Below are 14019 nucleotides of genomic sequence, written 5' to 3'. Positions count from 1 at the left end.
GTTAAAGTGCACTAGAGTACTTTAAGTGCGCACCAGCAGGGTCTGTGCAGACCAGTGAATTCTCGGCACATTAGTGTGCTTTAGAAATCACACCCCCGGAGTGTGCATTACCCCATCGTGGAGACAAGCCCTCAGTTAAATCTGTGCAACTTTCTCTTTTAGCTAAAACCTTCAAAACCATCATTTGCTAGAGCAAAAGGAATTTCCTCTGTTGCTCTGCCAGAGAAAATGCTGAAATTAAAGGGGAAAAAATGGCAAGAGGAAATAATTTTCTATATCAGACCCATTTTCCAATTAAATTATCATCAAAGTATAAACAGACCATCATATTAGAGTATCCTGGTACTAATCCTGTCTTTCTCATAGGAAGGATTCTCCAGCACGGTATGCCAAAATCAGGCAGCATTCAGATTTGCCTGGTTGATATATAATTTTGTCAGTGTGACAAAGATTTCCATAGTGTTTAGCTACTCAGACTAGCCAGGAGAGAAAGGAGAGAAATGAGCCATGATGAGCTTGCACTACTAGGATGTTCCTGTTTTTAGTTAGGTGATTACCCATCTTCATAACATGTGAAAGAAGGGAGCATCAGAACTGCTGGGCTCTGTTTCCACTGCCTGCCCTACTCCAGGTTTTGTACTTGATTCCCATAAACTAATTGTCTTTTGTTTAATGATCTGTTTGCATGTTGCTTGTTTTCAGGCCAGCAGGTTCTTGGCTTAGTGGAGAACCAGAGTGACTGGTATCTGGGCAACCTTTGGAAGAATCATCGTCCCTGGCCAGCTCTTGGGAGGGGTTACAACACAGGTAGGCCCTAAGATGTTTCTGTGAGTTATTGCTATTATTTATTTTGTATTACTGCAGCTCTTAGGAGCCCTAGTCATGAACCATTATTCCATTGTGCTAGGTGCTGTACAAACAGAGGTCAAAAAGATGGTCCCTGTATCACAGAGCTTCCAATCTAAGTATAAGACAAGAGACAACAGATGGATAAAGACAAATCAATGAGGGGTTGGGGTTAGCATAGACTTTGTGTTGAACGTAGGGGGTGTCAGATACAGCCATTCACCCTTTCCTTCCCATTATGCTGCAAGAATTTGCATCAGAAACTGATGCTTTATGGTTCATTTCGTAGCTGCAATTATGGTGTTGCCCTATATGTTACACTGAGGAACATGTTTCAGAGTAGCAGCTGTGTTAGTCTGTATCCGCAAAAAGAAAAGTGAGCTGTAGCTCACGAAAGCTAATGCTCAAATGAATTTGTTAGTCTAAGGTGCCACAAGTCCTCCTGTTCTTTTTACTGAGGAATATGTTAATGTTACAACTGCAGGTGCCTGTGCAGTTCCTGGGGAGGCTACGTGACCTATTTTGGGAGGGGCAGAGCTCTTGAATGGGATGACACCCCATCATTCCATCGCCACTACACACAGCACTCTTGACAATGTGCCCCAGATGCATGTCTGGGCCCAGCATGAGGAAAGGAATTGGAGCAAAGGCTCATTTCCAGTCACTGGAGGTAAATGGCACCACAAAATTTCAGAGTGAGAAAAATGTAATTCCTCCAGAACAGCAATAGGCCCATAATTGTCCTAGTAAAATGCAAACCTCTGATCGTCAATTTCTGCTTGCTCTGAGGGGAGAAAATGCACTATATCACAGAGTTTATTATAACAGGAGAGACAAGTTTTCCCACTGATTTGTGTTTGAAATGTGAGGAAAACATACCAGGTGTATAAAGAACGCACACATGCATCTAAATCACTTCTATTTCAGATTTTATGTGCTAGGGTGGTGAATTATGTTCCTTCTGCATTTGTAATAAAAGGCCGGAACAGCTGGTGAAGGCTCCATTTAAAAAAAGATGTGTCCATTTAAATAACTCTACATCAAACAATTCTTCATTGTAACTGGGCTTTGCTTCACAAAAATACATTGGGCTGTATTAAATTGAGTCCCCTTTTTAAAAAAGGGTTCCATAGGTTTGCACTGCGCTGAAGCAGTTCAGTCATTCATATCCTACGCTGCTGTGTACGATCAACCGGAAATCATGATGGTATTGGGGAACTTCAGCCTCCACAAAGCATCTCGTTTAGGTCTGTATTTATTCTAATGAGAATGTGCACCTAACCTATACAAGATTGAACAGACTTCTGGGTAAGGCTTCATCTACACGATGAGCTAGGGATGTGATTTCCAGTTCCTTACACATAAATATCGAGCTACTGCAAGTGTAAGTAGCAGCTTAGCCCTGATAGTACGGCCAGCAGCAGTAGCACAGATTAGCCATGCCAAGCGCAAACCTGCCTGAACCCTGTAGGTATGTAGTTGGCACGGCTTAACTGGGCCGCCGCCCAGACTGCCCTGCCTACACTCCTATTTATATTCGTTAGTTCAGATGAGCTCGCGTGAGTCTGTGTACGTGAGCTGAGATTCACACTCTTACCTCACAGTGTAGGCATAGCCTAAGGATGTAAGATTTTTCTTGGATATCATTTACTAAATTGTTGGAAGGGAGTTCGTGGTTCTGAATTCCCCAGAGTTGAGGAGCAAACAGTAGGACTAACACCCATCCTAAACTACCTGACAGAATGCCGATTTTCACAGGTGTGTCCCACGGCCTACCATTACCTTGCAGAATGTAAAAAAAAAAAAAAAAAAAAAAAAAATTTCCTTTTCAATGCCACATCGCCATGCAACACTTTTTGTTCCTCTGAAAGGTGGCTATCATTCATATAACCATCCTCTCTCTCCTCATTTTTGTATGTATTTTCCATTTGAGCTTTGAGGCACAAGTGGACATAGAAGGCCTTGATCGTCACTGAGTTACTTCAGTTTGACATTGTCTGGACTCCATTTCACCAGGATAAAACTAGAGTAGCACAACAATGACCCACACCCAGGATCTTAAAATTGATTTGATCAGCTCCTGTTACTTGGAGAGCTGTGTAACTTTATTCTATCTCGGCACAAGGCGCCAATCCAAACAGATTGGTACTTTTACAAAGAAACTTTAGTACATTACTAAATTCTGTCTTGGTTGAAGCTAAAATAATTGAATGTGTATAGTACTTTGCATGCGTTACATAGGGTAATTCTTGACAGAACTATATACATACATTGTTACACGTCCGTGCATAATCTTTCCCATAGATTTTAGTCTGCTCAGAGACCCATTTTTCAGTCATTCCTGACAGATCCATTAAAACTCAGCCCTTTACAGCTCATGAGAGTTTAAAAAAAAAGAAGAGAGAAAACCAAAAGGTGGAGAGTGAAAGGAAGATTACATAGGAGATTACAATAAATGGAAAGACCTTTTTCAAGCACATGCAACAAGAGGTCATTAAGTGAGACATTGCAATCTCGGAGATAGCGAAGATGGATTATTGACAGAATTAGCATAAATAGCTGTAAAAAATGTAAAAATTAAATCCATTGTTTGCCTCAATATTCCTAGAAGAGACCAGAGGCATAAATCTCCGCAGAGGAAGAAGAAATACTGAAGGAAATCAGAGCCTTATCTGTTATGTGATAAGTAAATTAAAACAGCTGACCCATAACACAGTTCTAGGGCCAAGAGGGATCCAGAATTCTGAAGGAAGTGGCCAAAGAGAGATGAGAAGTATTAGCAAAATGCTGCACTGAAAAACAGTGAGCAGGGAAGGGGAAGTGGAGGGCCCAGCTCTTTGAATAATTAGCAGAGTGCTGAAGGAGAGTAGGAAAAGAGCAAATCCTAAAGTGTTGACTAGATAAATAGAGGTATTGAATATAAGCTAGAGAGAACTATTCTAACCCGTTTTGTAAGTGGCTAGCGAAGCCATATTTAAACTAGCGCAACAGTCTCACATTAATATCCTGCCTTTAAACTAAGAGCCAGCGTGAACCTTTAAGCCAGAGCCTGTGTGAGGAGCTATGTTTAGCTAAGCCACTCCGGTAGGGGGAATTGTGTCTCAGAGCTTGTCGACACAAACATTCAGTTTGCGGCAAGCTGGGGTGTAAATGTACCCCATAGTAAGAGTCTTTGTGAACCCTGCTGATGCATGCTAAGAGTTCCTTAGTGCACCTCTGCGTCAAAGCCAAGTGGAACAAAGAGCACATCAGCAGGATCCATATGGGAAGTTAGCATGCAGCAGGCTAGTGTGGGGTAAAGTCACGCCGCAGCTTGCCATGGACTAAATGTTTGTGTAAATAAGGCTTCAGAGGCATAATTTTTCCCCTGCTCCCTTCTTGTTCTGGTGGGAGTGCTTTGCTACAGCCCTATTAAGGGTTCAGTATACTTCCCCCAACGTGCCCAGCCATTTCCCCCCTGCCCGCCCAATTTCTTGCAGTGGGAGTGTTGCATGCATGGCTCCTGCTCTGTCCTGTCAAGCCCAGACCCATAAGCCAGGCAAGGTTAATGTAGCCTTGCAGAGAGTTACACGGTGGGAGCCCTACTACCTTGCACAGTCATTTAGTGTGAGGGAATAATCCAGCCCAAACTAATGAAGTTAAAAGCAAAGGACCAAATCGCCAATATTCAGACTGATTGAGTGCAGTGTTCTAGTTAGCATCTCACCAGCATCTTGTACAGCACCAGTATCACTTCCTGAGATTTGTATTCTTTTCTACCCATTCATTTTTTTGTTATAGCCCTGCAGAATATACAGCCTCATTTCAGATTTGTGGCAAGAGATTTTTGCCACCACGTTACACTGGCAAGTTTGTATTTACTTTGCTCTCATCTGTCACTCACCTCTAGGTTTTTTACACCATAGCTGCTTTCCACGTGTCTTTGTGTTTTAGATATGCTCCATCACTACCAACACAGGATATTGACTTCACTTTTCACTCCTTGCTCACTTGCTCTTTGAATCACATCTGCAAATGAACAACCCCACTCCTATGTGCCCAGGCAAAATGTCCAGATAGTCCATGTAGGTTTGTCAGTAATACTTGAAGGACCCCAGTATGTTGTTAGTTAAAACAAACTTTCCCTCTTTTAAATCCATGCTGGCTGTCTCTAATTAAACTGCGCTTTTGAAAGTGTTTCCCCAACTACTATAGGCTCTGCATAAATCTTTTCTGGGCTTTTTCCCTCTACCAATGTTGCGCTGATCGCTCTAGAATTGTTCTCTACAGCCTTGTCATTCTTTTCTGGAATAATGGTCTTCCGAGTCCTCAGGAAACTATCTTTTCAAAAAGAACAGGAGTACTTGTGGCACCTTAGAGACTAACAAGTTTATTTGAGCATAAGCTTTCGTGGCTACAGCCCACTTCATCGGATGCATAGAATGGAACATATAGTAAGATAGATAGATATATAGTGGCAAATTGCTGGCACTACTATGATGGGTCTCGCGCTTTCTCTTCTTGGGTGGGGGTTCAGGGCACCGTTTCTTGCCCCTGAACTGGGGTATCAACTGCCCCACTAGTGTCCTAGAGGAGGGGAGTGGAGAGGGAGGGACCCAGGCCCGCCCTCTACTTCAGGTCCTAGCCCAGGGGCCCTACAGATAGCAGTAAACCACTAGAACTATAGGATCCTTCCCCTAGGCTACTTCCCTCTCCTGCCCTTCAGCTTGTGGGGCTTCCTGCCCTCCCTCTTCAGAAACCAGGTTTCCCTTTACCTAGGGTCTTGGTCTTCTTAGCCCACCGCAGCACTTCTCCAAACTCTCCTCTGCTTCCCTCCAAACTGCTCTCTGCTCCAACACCAATCCACTCTGCTTCAACTCCTCCAAACTACTCTCTGCTCCAACACCAATCCACTCCGCTTCAACTCCTCCTCCTGTCTGATCGAAGCTGGGGGTTTTTACCATGTGACTGGCTTCAGGTGCTTGAATTGGCTTCAGGTGCTTTAATTTAATTTATAGCAAACTTTCTTTCCTCTACAGGGAATAAGACTCCATTCTAACACTCTTCTGCTGCCCTCTGGCCATGCTGTATCACAATATACATACAGAGAACATGAAAAGGTGGAGTAAGAGGCTAATTCAGTAAGATGAGCTATTATCAGCAGGAGAAAAAAAAACTTTTGTAGTGATAATCAAGATGGCCCATTTAGACAGTTGACAAGAAGATGTGAGGAGGATACTTAACATGGGGAAATAGATGCAATATGTGTAATGACCCAGCCACTCCCAGTCTCTGTTCAAACCCAAGTTAGTGGTATCTCGTTTGCATATTAATTCAAGCTCAGCAGTTTCTCATTGGAGTCTGTTTTTGAAGCTTTTCTGTTGCAAAATTGCCATCTTTAAATCTTTTACTGAGTGGCCAGAGAGGTTGAAGTGTTTTCCTACCGGTTTTTGAATGTTATGATTCCTGATGTCAGATTTGTGTCCATTTATTCTTTTGCATAGAGACTGTCCAGTCTGGCCAATGTACATGGCAGAGGGGCATTGCTGGCACATGATGGCATATCTCAGATTGGTAGATGTTCAGGTGAACGAGCCCCTGATGGCGTGGCTAATGTGATTAGGTCCTATGATGGTGTCACAAGAAATTCTGAACATAAAAGTGAAGGCTTCTCTAATCTCTCTTCTTTTCTTTTAAGACTCTGGGGTGTAAACTCTCAGGGCCTGGTAATTTATTTGACTTATAGGTCTGTCTATGTTATACTTTCCCGAATGGTGGAAAACACTTTTTAAAAGCAGTTTCTGGTGATTTCATTGTAGTGACTTCAGGCCAGATACTCAGCTTGTGTAAATCACCCCTAGCTCTTTAATTCTAGTGGCAGTAGACCAATGTACAGCAGCTGAGGATCGGACCCCAAGTCTTCAAATGGAGTTGTAGAATGGTTCAAACAAAATTATGCCACGTGATATTTTTCGTATTGTGCTTTCAGAGCCTGAGAGAGTTTTGCCTATTTACAACAATGCCCACTGTTGGCAGCACAGCTTGTAATCCCTCCCCTATCATGCCACAGCACAGGAGTCCTTTCTTTGGGGACACCCATCCCAGTACGGCATATGAAATGCTAACGGGAGCAGAGAGACTATGTGAACTAATGCCAAACAGAACAAGGAGGAACGGGTTAAAATGAAGAAAGGATTGGCATTTAAAGAACAGAGGCCATTTATTTACACAGAAAAATTTGAAGGAGAGCCTGAGAGTTTTCTTAATTTGAAAAATCATTTTTCATTGGAAAAATAATAATTCCCTGCAGTTAATTGTGGTATGTTATATCCTATCCCCTGGAAACTTGATACTGAAATGTTTGCACCCCAAAAAATTTCCTTTCCTGCATCATGTCTATGTGACAACTGCCATCTGAATCTTTACTACAGATTTACCAGGGGGGCCATCTGAGCTAGAAGCAGGAGACTCTACAGCTTGACCTACAGAGCTAGGCTGTATAAAAAACTGATAGCCTCCATGGGTTGGGCACAGAAAGGAACATGTAACATATACTGACCAGTGAGATTACATTCTACCTCTCAACAGAGAAATTCCATTCTCAGCATCTGAGACCCACGGCATTTTGAATCGCAGACTTGCCCCCATTATGTGATGGCCACCTTCTTGGCTGACTCACTGTGGACTGAAACAAGGACCTTCTGAGCTAAAAAAGCAGGAGTTGCTACAGCTTGAACTAAAGAGCCAGACTCTCAAACTCAGAGCTGTAATAGACCATATCTGTGGATTGGGCATAGAAAGGCAAGCACAGCACACAGTGATTAATGGACTACATGTGCACACTGGTTTATTATTTGTGTATTTCATGAGTGTTGGACTGCTGACATTGGTCTATTTTTTCACTCTTTGACTGAGAAAAGACCACTGAAAGATGTATTTGAAGTGGGAAACATACATGAAGAATTATATAGACTTGCATGGAGATTGTATAATTCTTAATAACAAATAAGACCTCTTGCAGAGCAGATTGTGTATATAAAATAATGTTATATCACATTTTGGGCCTGCCAGGAGTCGTACTGTGTGTCTTCAATGCAACAAATAAATTACCAAGGACAGCAAAGAATTATAATGTATATAAACCATTCAGAAATGGAGCTGTCTAAGGTCCTGATCCTGCAAATGTACATGTGCTTAACTTTGATTACATGAGTGTTCCAATCTGCTCAGTGCAACTATTATTGTCTACAATATTGCATATGCATGTTTGCAGGATAGGGCCTTGATCATATTGGAAAAAAAACAAGTATTTGGTGTGATTCCTGAGAGATTCTGAGCATTTGTAACTCCCAATGACTTTGGTGGAAGTTTCTGGTGGTCATCAATCCTCAGGATCAACTCTTGTGGATACCACTACTTAATCCAGCACAGACCTGGCATAAAGAAAAATAGCTAACCTACCATCATTTGTTTTCCCATAAGACCCAGAAATCAACCTGAGCAATCTAGTTACAGCACTGATTCTCAGACTGTAGCCTGTGGATGTTGACCACAATTAGAGCCTTTCCTAGTGGTCTGTAGGGAGGAGTATTTTGAAAACCAAGCAGTGGATGTTTAGGAGAGGAGGTAATTCAGGAGTGAATCTCTCAAGGGATGTTCTACAGAGTAAAAAGGTTTGAGAACTAGTTGGTCACAGAACCCTAAGCTATACAACATGTAAAGGGACTCATTCTAGACAATTTCACTAAGTTTATCCACACCCTCTCTGAAAGCCAGTGCAACGTGCACACCTCCTGTTACACAAACCATTAGCTACTACGGGTACTGGCCCCACAGGAATTTTCATTAGGCTTGACCATGAGCAGAGGATCCTTTGAAAACAGCTGAAAATGTGCTTTATATGGTGAAAAATATAGAGGAAGAATGAGGTCAAACACTAGTGCCAAGAAAAAAGATAACATCATGTCTATTTAATCAATTTCATATCGTAGTAGCTCCTCAGACTTTTGTGCTAGATTTTTCCCTGGCTGTCTTCTTATTTGGGGAGTCTTGTAGTCTGTGTGTAACATTTTTACACCCATACATTCTGTTTTACACAACTGCATTAACTCTGGTTTATGAAAAATCTGGGTAATGTGTGTGCAGTTTAAGTAGTGATTTTGTAAGTGATTTTGTAAGTAATTCTGTCAAGGCATTAATGCACTCAGCCTTGAGCAGAAAGCTCAATCTATTTGTGTCATCAGTGGAACACTGAAATAGTAATTTTGCTTTTTAATGACCAGTTCCCTGTGTCTCGTTCTCTCTGTAATCTACAGCTTGCACTTAAAAATAAAATATCTAAAAACTGGCTGCAGATTAAGAGCGGCTCCCTTTCCAGTCTCCCCTTCTCAGTTTCTAAAGCATTTGATGTCCTGTGAACTAGTTTACAACACGCTTGACATTTCAGAAATGCAGATCAATGTGTATTTCATTTCTAAAAATGGTATATCCAGTTTGAGGCCTATCCAGGAAATAATGGCATGATTGTGAATGAATTGGTCCACTGTTCATCGCATTCTCTGAGATACAGCCACTGCTCCTTGGCAATTAACTCCATCAAGCCTTGTTATAATTGCCTTCTTTAGAACAACACCTGGCTTTATTGGAGCACTCATTAGCTTCATCTCCCAAGGAACCTGTGATGAAAAATCTGTGACATAGATAATTTTAATAATACTGGTGTAAATATGGAGTAACTCAATTAAAGTTGATGAAGTTGGCCCTACTTTAAAGTGGTTTTACTGAGATCAGAATCTAGCCATAATATTTTAGATGTGTGTAATGTAAAATACATAGACATACATATGCACCATAAATTTAAGTTATGCAAAAAAAAAAAAACCCTAAACTTCTTTCCAACCCGCTTAGGTCATTTTGAAGTATAGTATTTTTGGCTTTTTAGAGCCAGCTCTTGAGTAATTAGTATGAACAAGAGAGACTTATGAGTCAGTTGTCCAGCATTCTGAGCTGCCCTCTCTCTATTATAGGGGGTCCCTCTGTAGTACATTAAGCTTAGATGAAGAAAGAATTATGCAGAAAAATGAGTAGAGCTATCCTAGTGCCTAATCACACAAAAAAAACCTCTGGAATACAGAAGAAGAATCCCTTACAAATATATCTTAACAACAACAAAACTTCTCTCTTACAGAGCATCTTTTATCCCAGGTTCTCAGAGTGCTTTACAAAGGCAATTAAATAATTATATCTTCTTTTTATAGCTGGGGAAACAGAGAGATTGTGTAACTTGCCCAAGTTCACCTAGCAGGAAGTGGCAAGAGTCCAGGTTAGACTCCATTTTGCCTCTCCAACAATTAGTGCAGGACTTCTCAGCATGTGGGGTGCTACCCAGAAGTATGTCATGATGGGGAACCCACTGAGTTTCTTTCTAGTTGAGGTGGTGAGGGAGAAAAAAATCTGCAAAATAGGCAGTGCTGAGTCTCAGAAGGAGCACTTCAGTCCTTTCCCCTCCCCTGCTTTCTCTGCTCTGACCCTTTCCTACCCAAAACCATTCCAGATTCAGTTCCTCAGCCCTCCCCTCCTCCTCTTCCTGCACAGAACACAGTTCCAAGCACTTCAAGAGGCTGTACCTCTGGGCCAGCCTGTATTCCACTTTGGTTCCATGGCTCACTAGGGATATCAGTTGTTAGCTCCTCCATGGAGTTGAGGTCACGGGCATGTATATGACACAGTTCACTAACTCCCCTGGCACCTGTCATTTCTGCAGCGATAGAGAGACCCTGGCACACGTCTATGTGTCAGACTACAACCCCTCTTCCTGGTCCTCCAGAACCTCTTACTGAGGTTCTGGCTGCAATTCTCCACACAGTTCCTGCTCTACTCTTACCCCATCTGTGGCCCCACAGACTTATGAGAACTCTTGGTAGACTGATGGCCATCCATCACATCAGGAGGAGGAAGCTAGACAAGAGGGCGTTCTGTGACCGTGGGGTCTGTTTCTGATCATGTGAAGTCACACCCCTGAGCAGCATTCCTCTGGGCAATGTCCACTGATTCCTTCAATGCCTTTGAGGAGCAGTGGGCACTGTCAGGGGTTCTCTGCTCGGTGGCCCCTTCTGGTTACCTGATTTTCACCTTATGACTGTCACACCCATCCCTGTTTTTTTCATTTATTGTTCCCAGTATTTATTTGTGGCCTTGATACACTGTCCCCCTCCCGCTCAGATGAGAGGGAGTGCCTTTAACTATGGGCAGGCTGAGGCCCACCATCTCCCAGCAACCACAATAGGTTCAAGAGTCTATATAGTTGGTCTCAACATCCTGTCAACATGTATTATCCCCAGTCTCAATGCTGTGCCAACAGGGGATGGTGAAGAAAGAAGCATCCCCACTTGCAGCCATCCACCTAGCAGCCAGAAAAGGCTCCAGGCAGAAGCCCACAAACCGACTCCTCACACAAAACCAGCTATGTATTTCTGCTGTGAACCCAACTTTTATTATAATGGAAAGGATTGTGTGAATGGGTGGATTGCAGTCATGAGTGGCCTTGAGGACCCAGACTGAAAACCGCTGCATTAGAAAATACCATTTGCTTGGTGGTAATGTACAATCCTTGTCTGCGAGGCAAATAACTGTATGGCAAGCCAGGGAGTGAATCGACAATGCACCAATTTGGTGCACATACGTCAAGCCACACTCCAGGATTTTCAATGTGCTATAGCAGTGTCCACAGGGGACGTTACTGTGTAGCAAGCTGGTGTGGTGTGCTGTAGATCCACACCCTAGCTTGCCATAAAGTGCTATGTAAACAAGCCCTTGGAACAGAGGTCCACAAACTGTGGGGGGCACCCCCCTTGGGGGGCACGGAGGAACATTCGGGGGGAGCACAGCTGGGGCCCAGGCCAACCCCCATGGGGGGGGAGTGGGGAGGTAGCGCCACCCAGCTCTGCTCCTGGCCCCAGCCCCAGCTGTCAGCCCCTGTCGAGGGCTCTGCTCCTGGGGTCCTGGCTGCTGGCTCCGCACCCAGAGTCCTGGCTGCCAGCCCCGCCCCTGCCCCTAGCTGTGCCTCCTTGGCCCCCTTACTCCTGTCCGCATCCAGGCCCTGGGAGGCGGGGCGGACGAGGGTTAGGGGGACATGACCCTGAAAAGTTTGGGGATCACTGCCTTACAAACATTTTATAAAGCAACCAAATAACAAACCGATAATAAGCAACTAAAATGCTGTTTAAAAGGTTAAATTTAACTAGAGATGGGCAGAATCGGAGGTGGTTTTGGTTTTGCAAAAGGTTTGGTTCATATCTGGGTCCCATTTTATCTGAACCACCAGAGTTCAAAACAGGTGGGTAGTAGAAGTTGGGGGAAATACTCTGTTTTTTAAAAAAAAAACCTCTAAAGATAATGTTTTCATGTTGTATCCCTCCCCTACTGCATTTCTTTTTCTCCTGAACCTGATGCATTGCATGAATTATCCATTCTGATTAACAGAAAAACTACAGATACTGTACAATGTTTCATTAAGCGTGCACGCACACACACACATATACACACACACACACACACAAACCTCTCCAAATAAGAAAAGAAATACTGAAAAGTCTGTTTAGCCAACTTGGCTCATTTTTCCCCCCACACCTTCGTTTTCGTAAAATACTAACTGAGCACCCAGCCAAGGAAGGCTGTGACCAGCTCTCAGACACTGTGCCCATCCCTCCAATTAATACTGTGGTCTGTTGTTATTATTAGAAGCCAACTGGGATAATGACCTACCTCTGCTATGTGTGGTTATTTCCCCCTCACTTAACCTAGAGTGTAAAATTTATTAAATCAGTGACATTTCACCCCACATTAAATATGACATTTTTGGAAGGACAGTGCAGTCAAGAACAACCTTCCCAGTTAATTTTCATCTTTTGTCACATACTGGGGAAATTTTAAAAAGAACCCACCACAGTGGGTCAGGTCCTCAACTGAGGTACGTGGATGTCCATTGACTTCAGTAGAGCTAAGCTGATTTGTACCAGCTTCAAATCTGCCCCAAATTTTTCTCCACTTATGAAATCAACTCATTGGTTTTGAGTTCAAGTCACTGTGGCAGCCCCATTGAACTTGTAAGCGAAGGGCACATGAGTGGAACTGGTGAATCAGGGATCCTCTTCACTACATATGCATTGGGGAAGTGGACTCTGCATCAGATCCCTAGCTTCAAATAAGTCTGTGCATAAGGGAGCAAGTTCAGAGGCTGGGAGCCCACGCATAGGACCTTGGAGAGTCTGCACTGCTCCTGGATTAGGAGGTTGTTTGTTGTTCCCCATAAAACCCTGTGAAAGCCAGCCACATAATGCCCAGTTTCTCTGGCTTTCTGGAGGATTCCAGTAATTCATTCAACATTTATGCATTTCAGTATGCCCAAATGTAAAGTTATGCATCTAGGAACAAAGAATGCAGGCCGTACTTACAGGATAGGGGGACTCTATCCTGAGAGGCAGTGACTCTAAAAAGTACTTGGGGTTCATGGTGGATAATCAGCTGAACATGAGGTTCCAGTGTGACACTATGGCCAAAAGGGCTAATGTGATCCTTGGATGTATAAACAGGGGAATACTGAATAGGAGTAGGGAGGTTATATTACCTCTGTATATAGCACTAGTGTGATAGCTGTTAGAATACTGTGTCCAGTTCTGGTATCCACGATTCAAGAAGGATTTTGATAAATTGGAAAGGATTCAGAAAAGAACTATGAGAGTGGTTAAAGAATTGAAAAACATGCCTTATAGTGATAGACCCAAGAAGCTCAACCTGTTTAGCTTAACAAAGAGAAAATTAGACTGTGAACAAGTCACCTCTTATAAATACCTGTATGGGGAGCAGAAATTTGATAACAGGGGGGTCTTCAAGCTATCAGAGAAGGGTATAGCACAATCCAGTGGCTGGAAGTTGAAGCTAAACAAATTCAGTCTAGAAGCAAGAAGAAATTCTTTTAACAGTGAAAGTAATTAACCATTGGAATAATTTACCAACTGTTGTGGTGGATTCTCCATCACCTGCAATTTTTAAATCAAGATTGGAGTATTTTTCCCTAAAAGATCTTCTGTACTTCAAATAAGAATTAATTCAGGGAAGTTCTATGGCCTATGATATACAGTACTGGAGGTCAGACTAGATAATCACAATGGTCTCTTCTGACTTTATAATTTATGA

The 14019-nt window shown here is 42.8% G+C and overlaps 1 protein-coding gene across 3 annotated transcripts in view; it reads left to right on the top strand.

Annotated features, from left to right (window-relative positions):
- LARGE1 (LARGE xylosyl- and glucuronyltransferase 1) overlaps positions 1–14019 on the top strand; it is a 363903-nt gene that overhangs the window by 268737 nt on the left and 81147 nt on the right. For all 3 annotated transcript variants that reach the window (XM_077829159.1, XM_077829168.1, XM_077829178.1), the window contains one exon: positions 703–807. In XM_077829159.1, coding sequence (XP_077685285.1) covers positions 703–807 — 105 coding nt within the window. The remainder of the gene's footprint in view (positions 1–702; positions 808–14019) is intronic.

Source organism: Eretmochelys imbricata, chromosome 1 (genome assembly GCF_965152235.1).
Source record: "Eretmochelys imbricata isolate rEreImb1 chromosome 1, rEreImb1.hap1, whole genome shotgun sequence".
Lineage (NCBI taxonomy): Eukaryota > Metazoa > Chordata > Testudines > Cheloniidae > Eretmochelys > Eretmochelys imbricata.
Note: the sequence above shows the minus strand (reverse complement) of the source record. Positions and strands in the feature narration are given on the sequence as shown.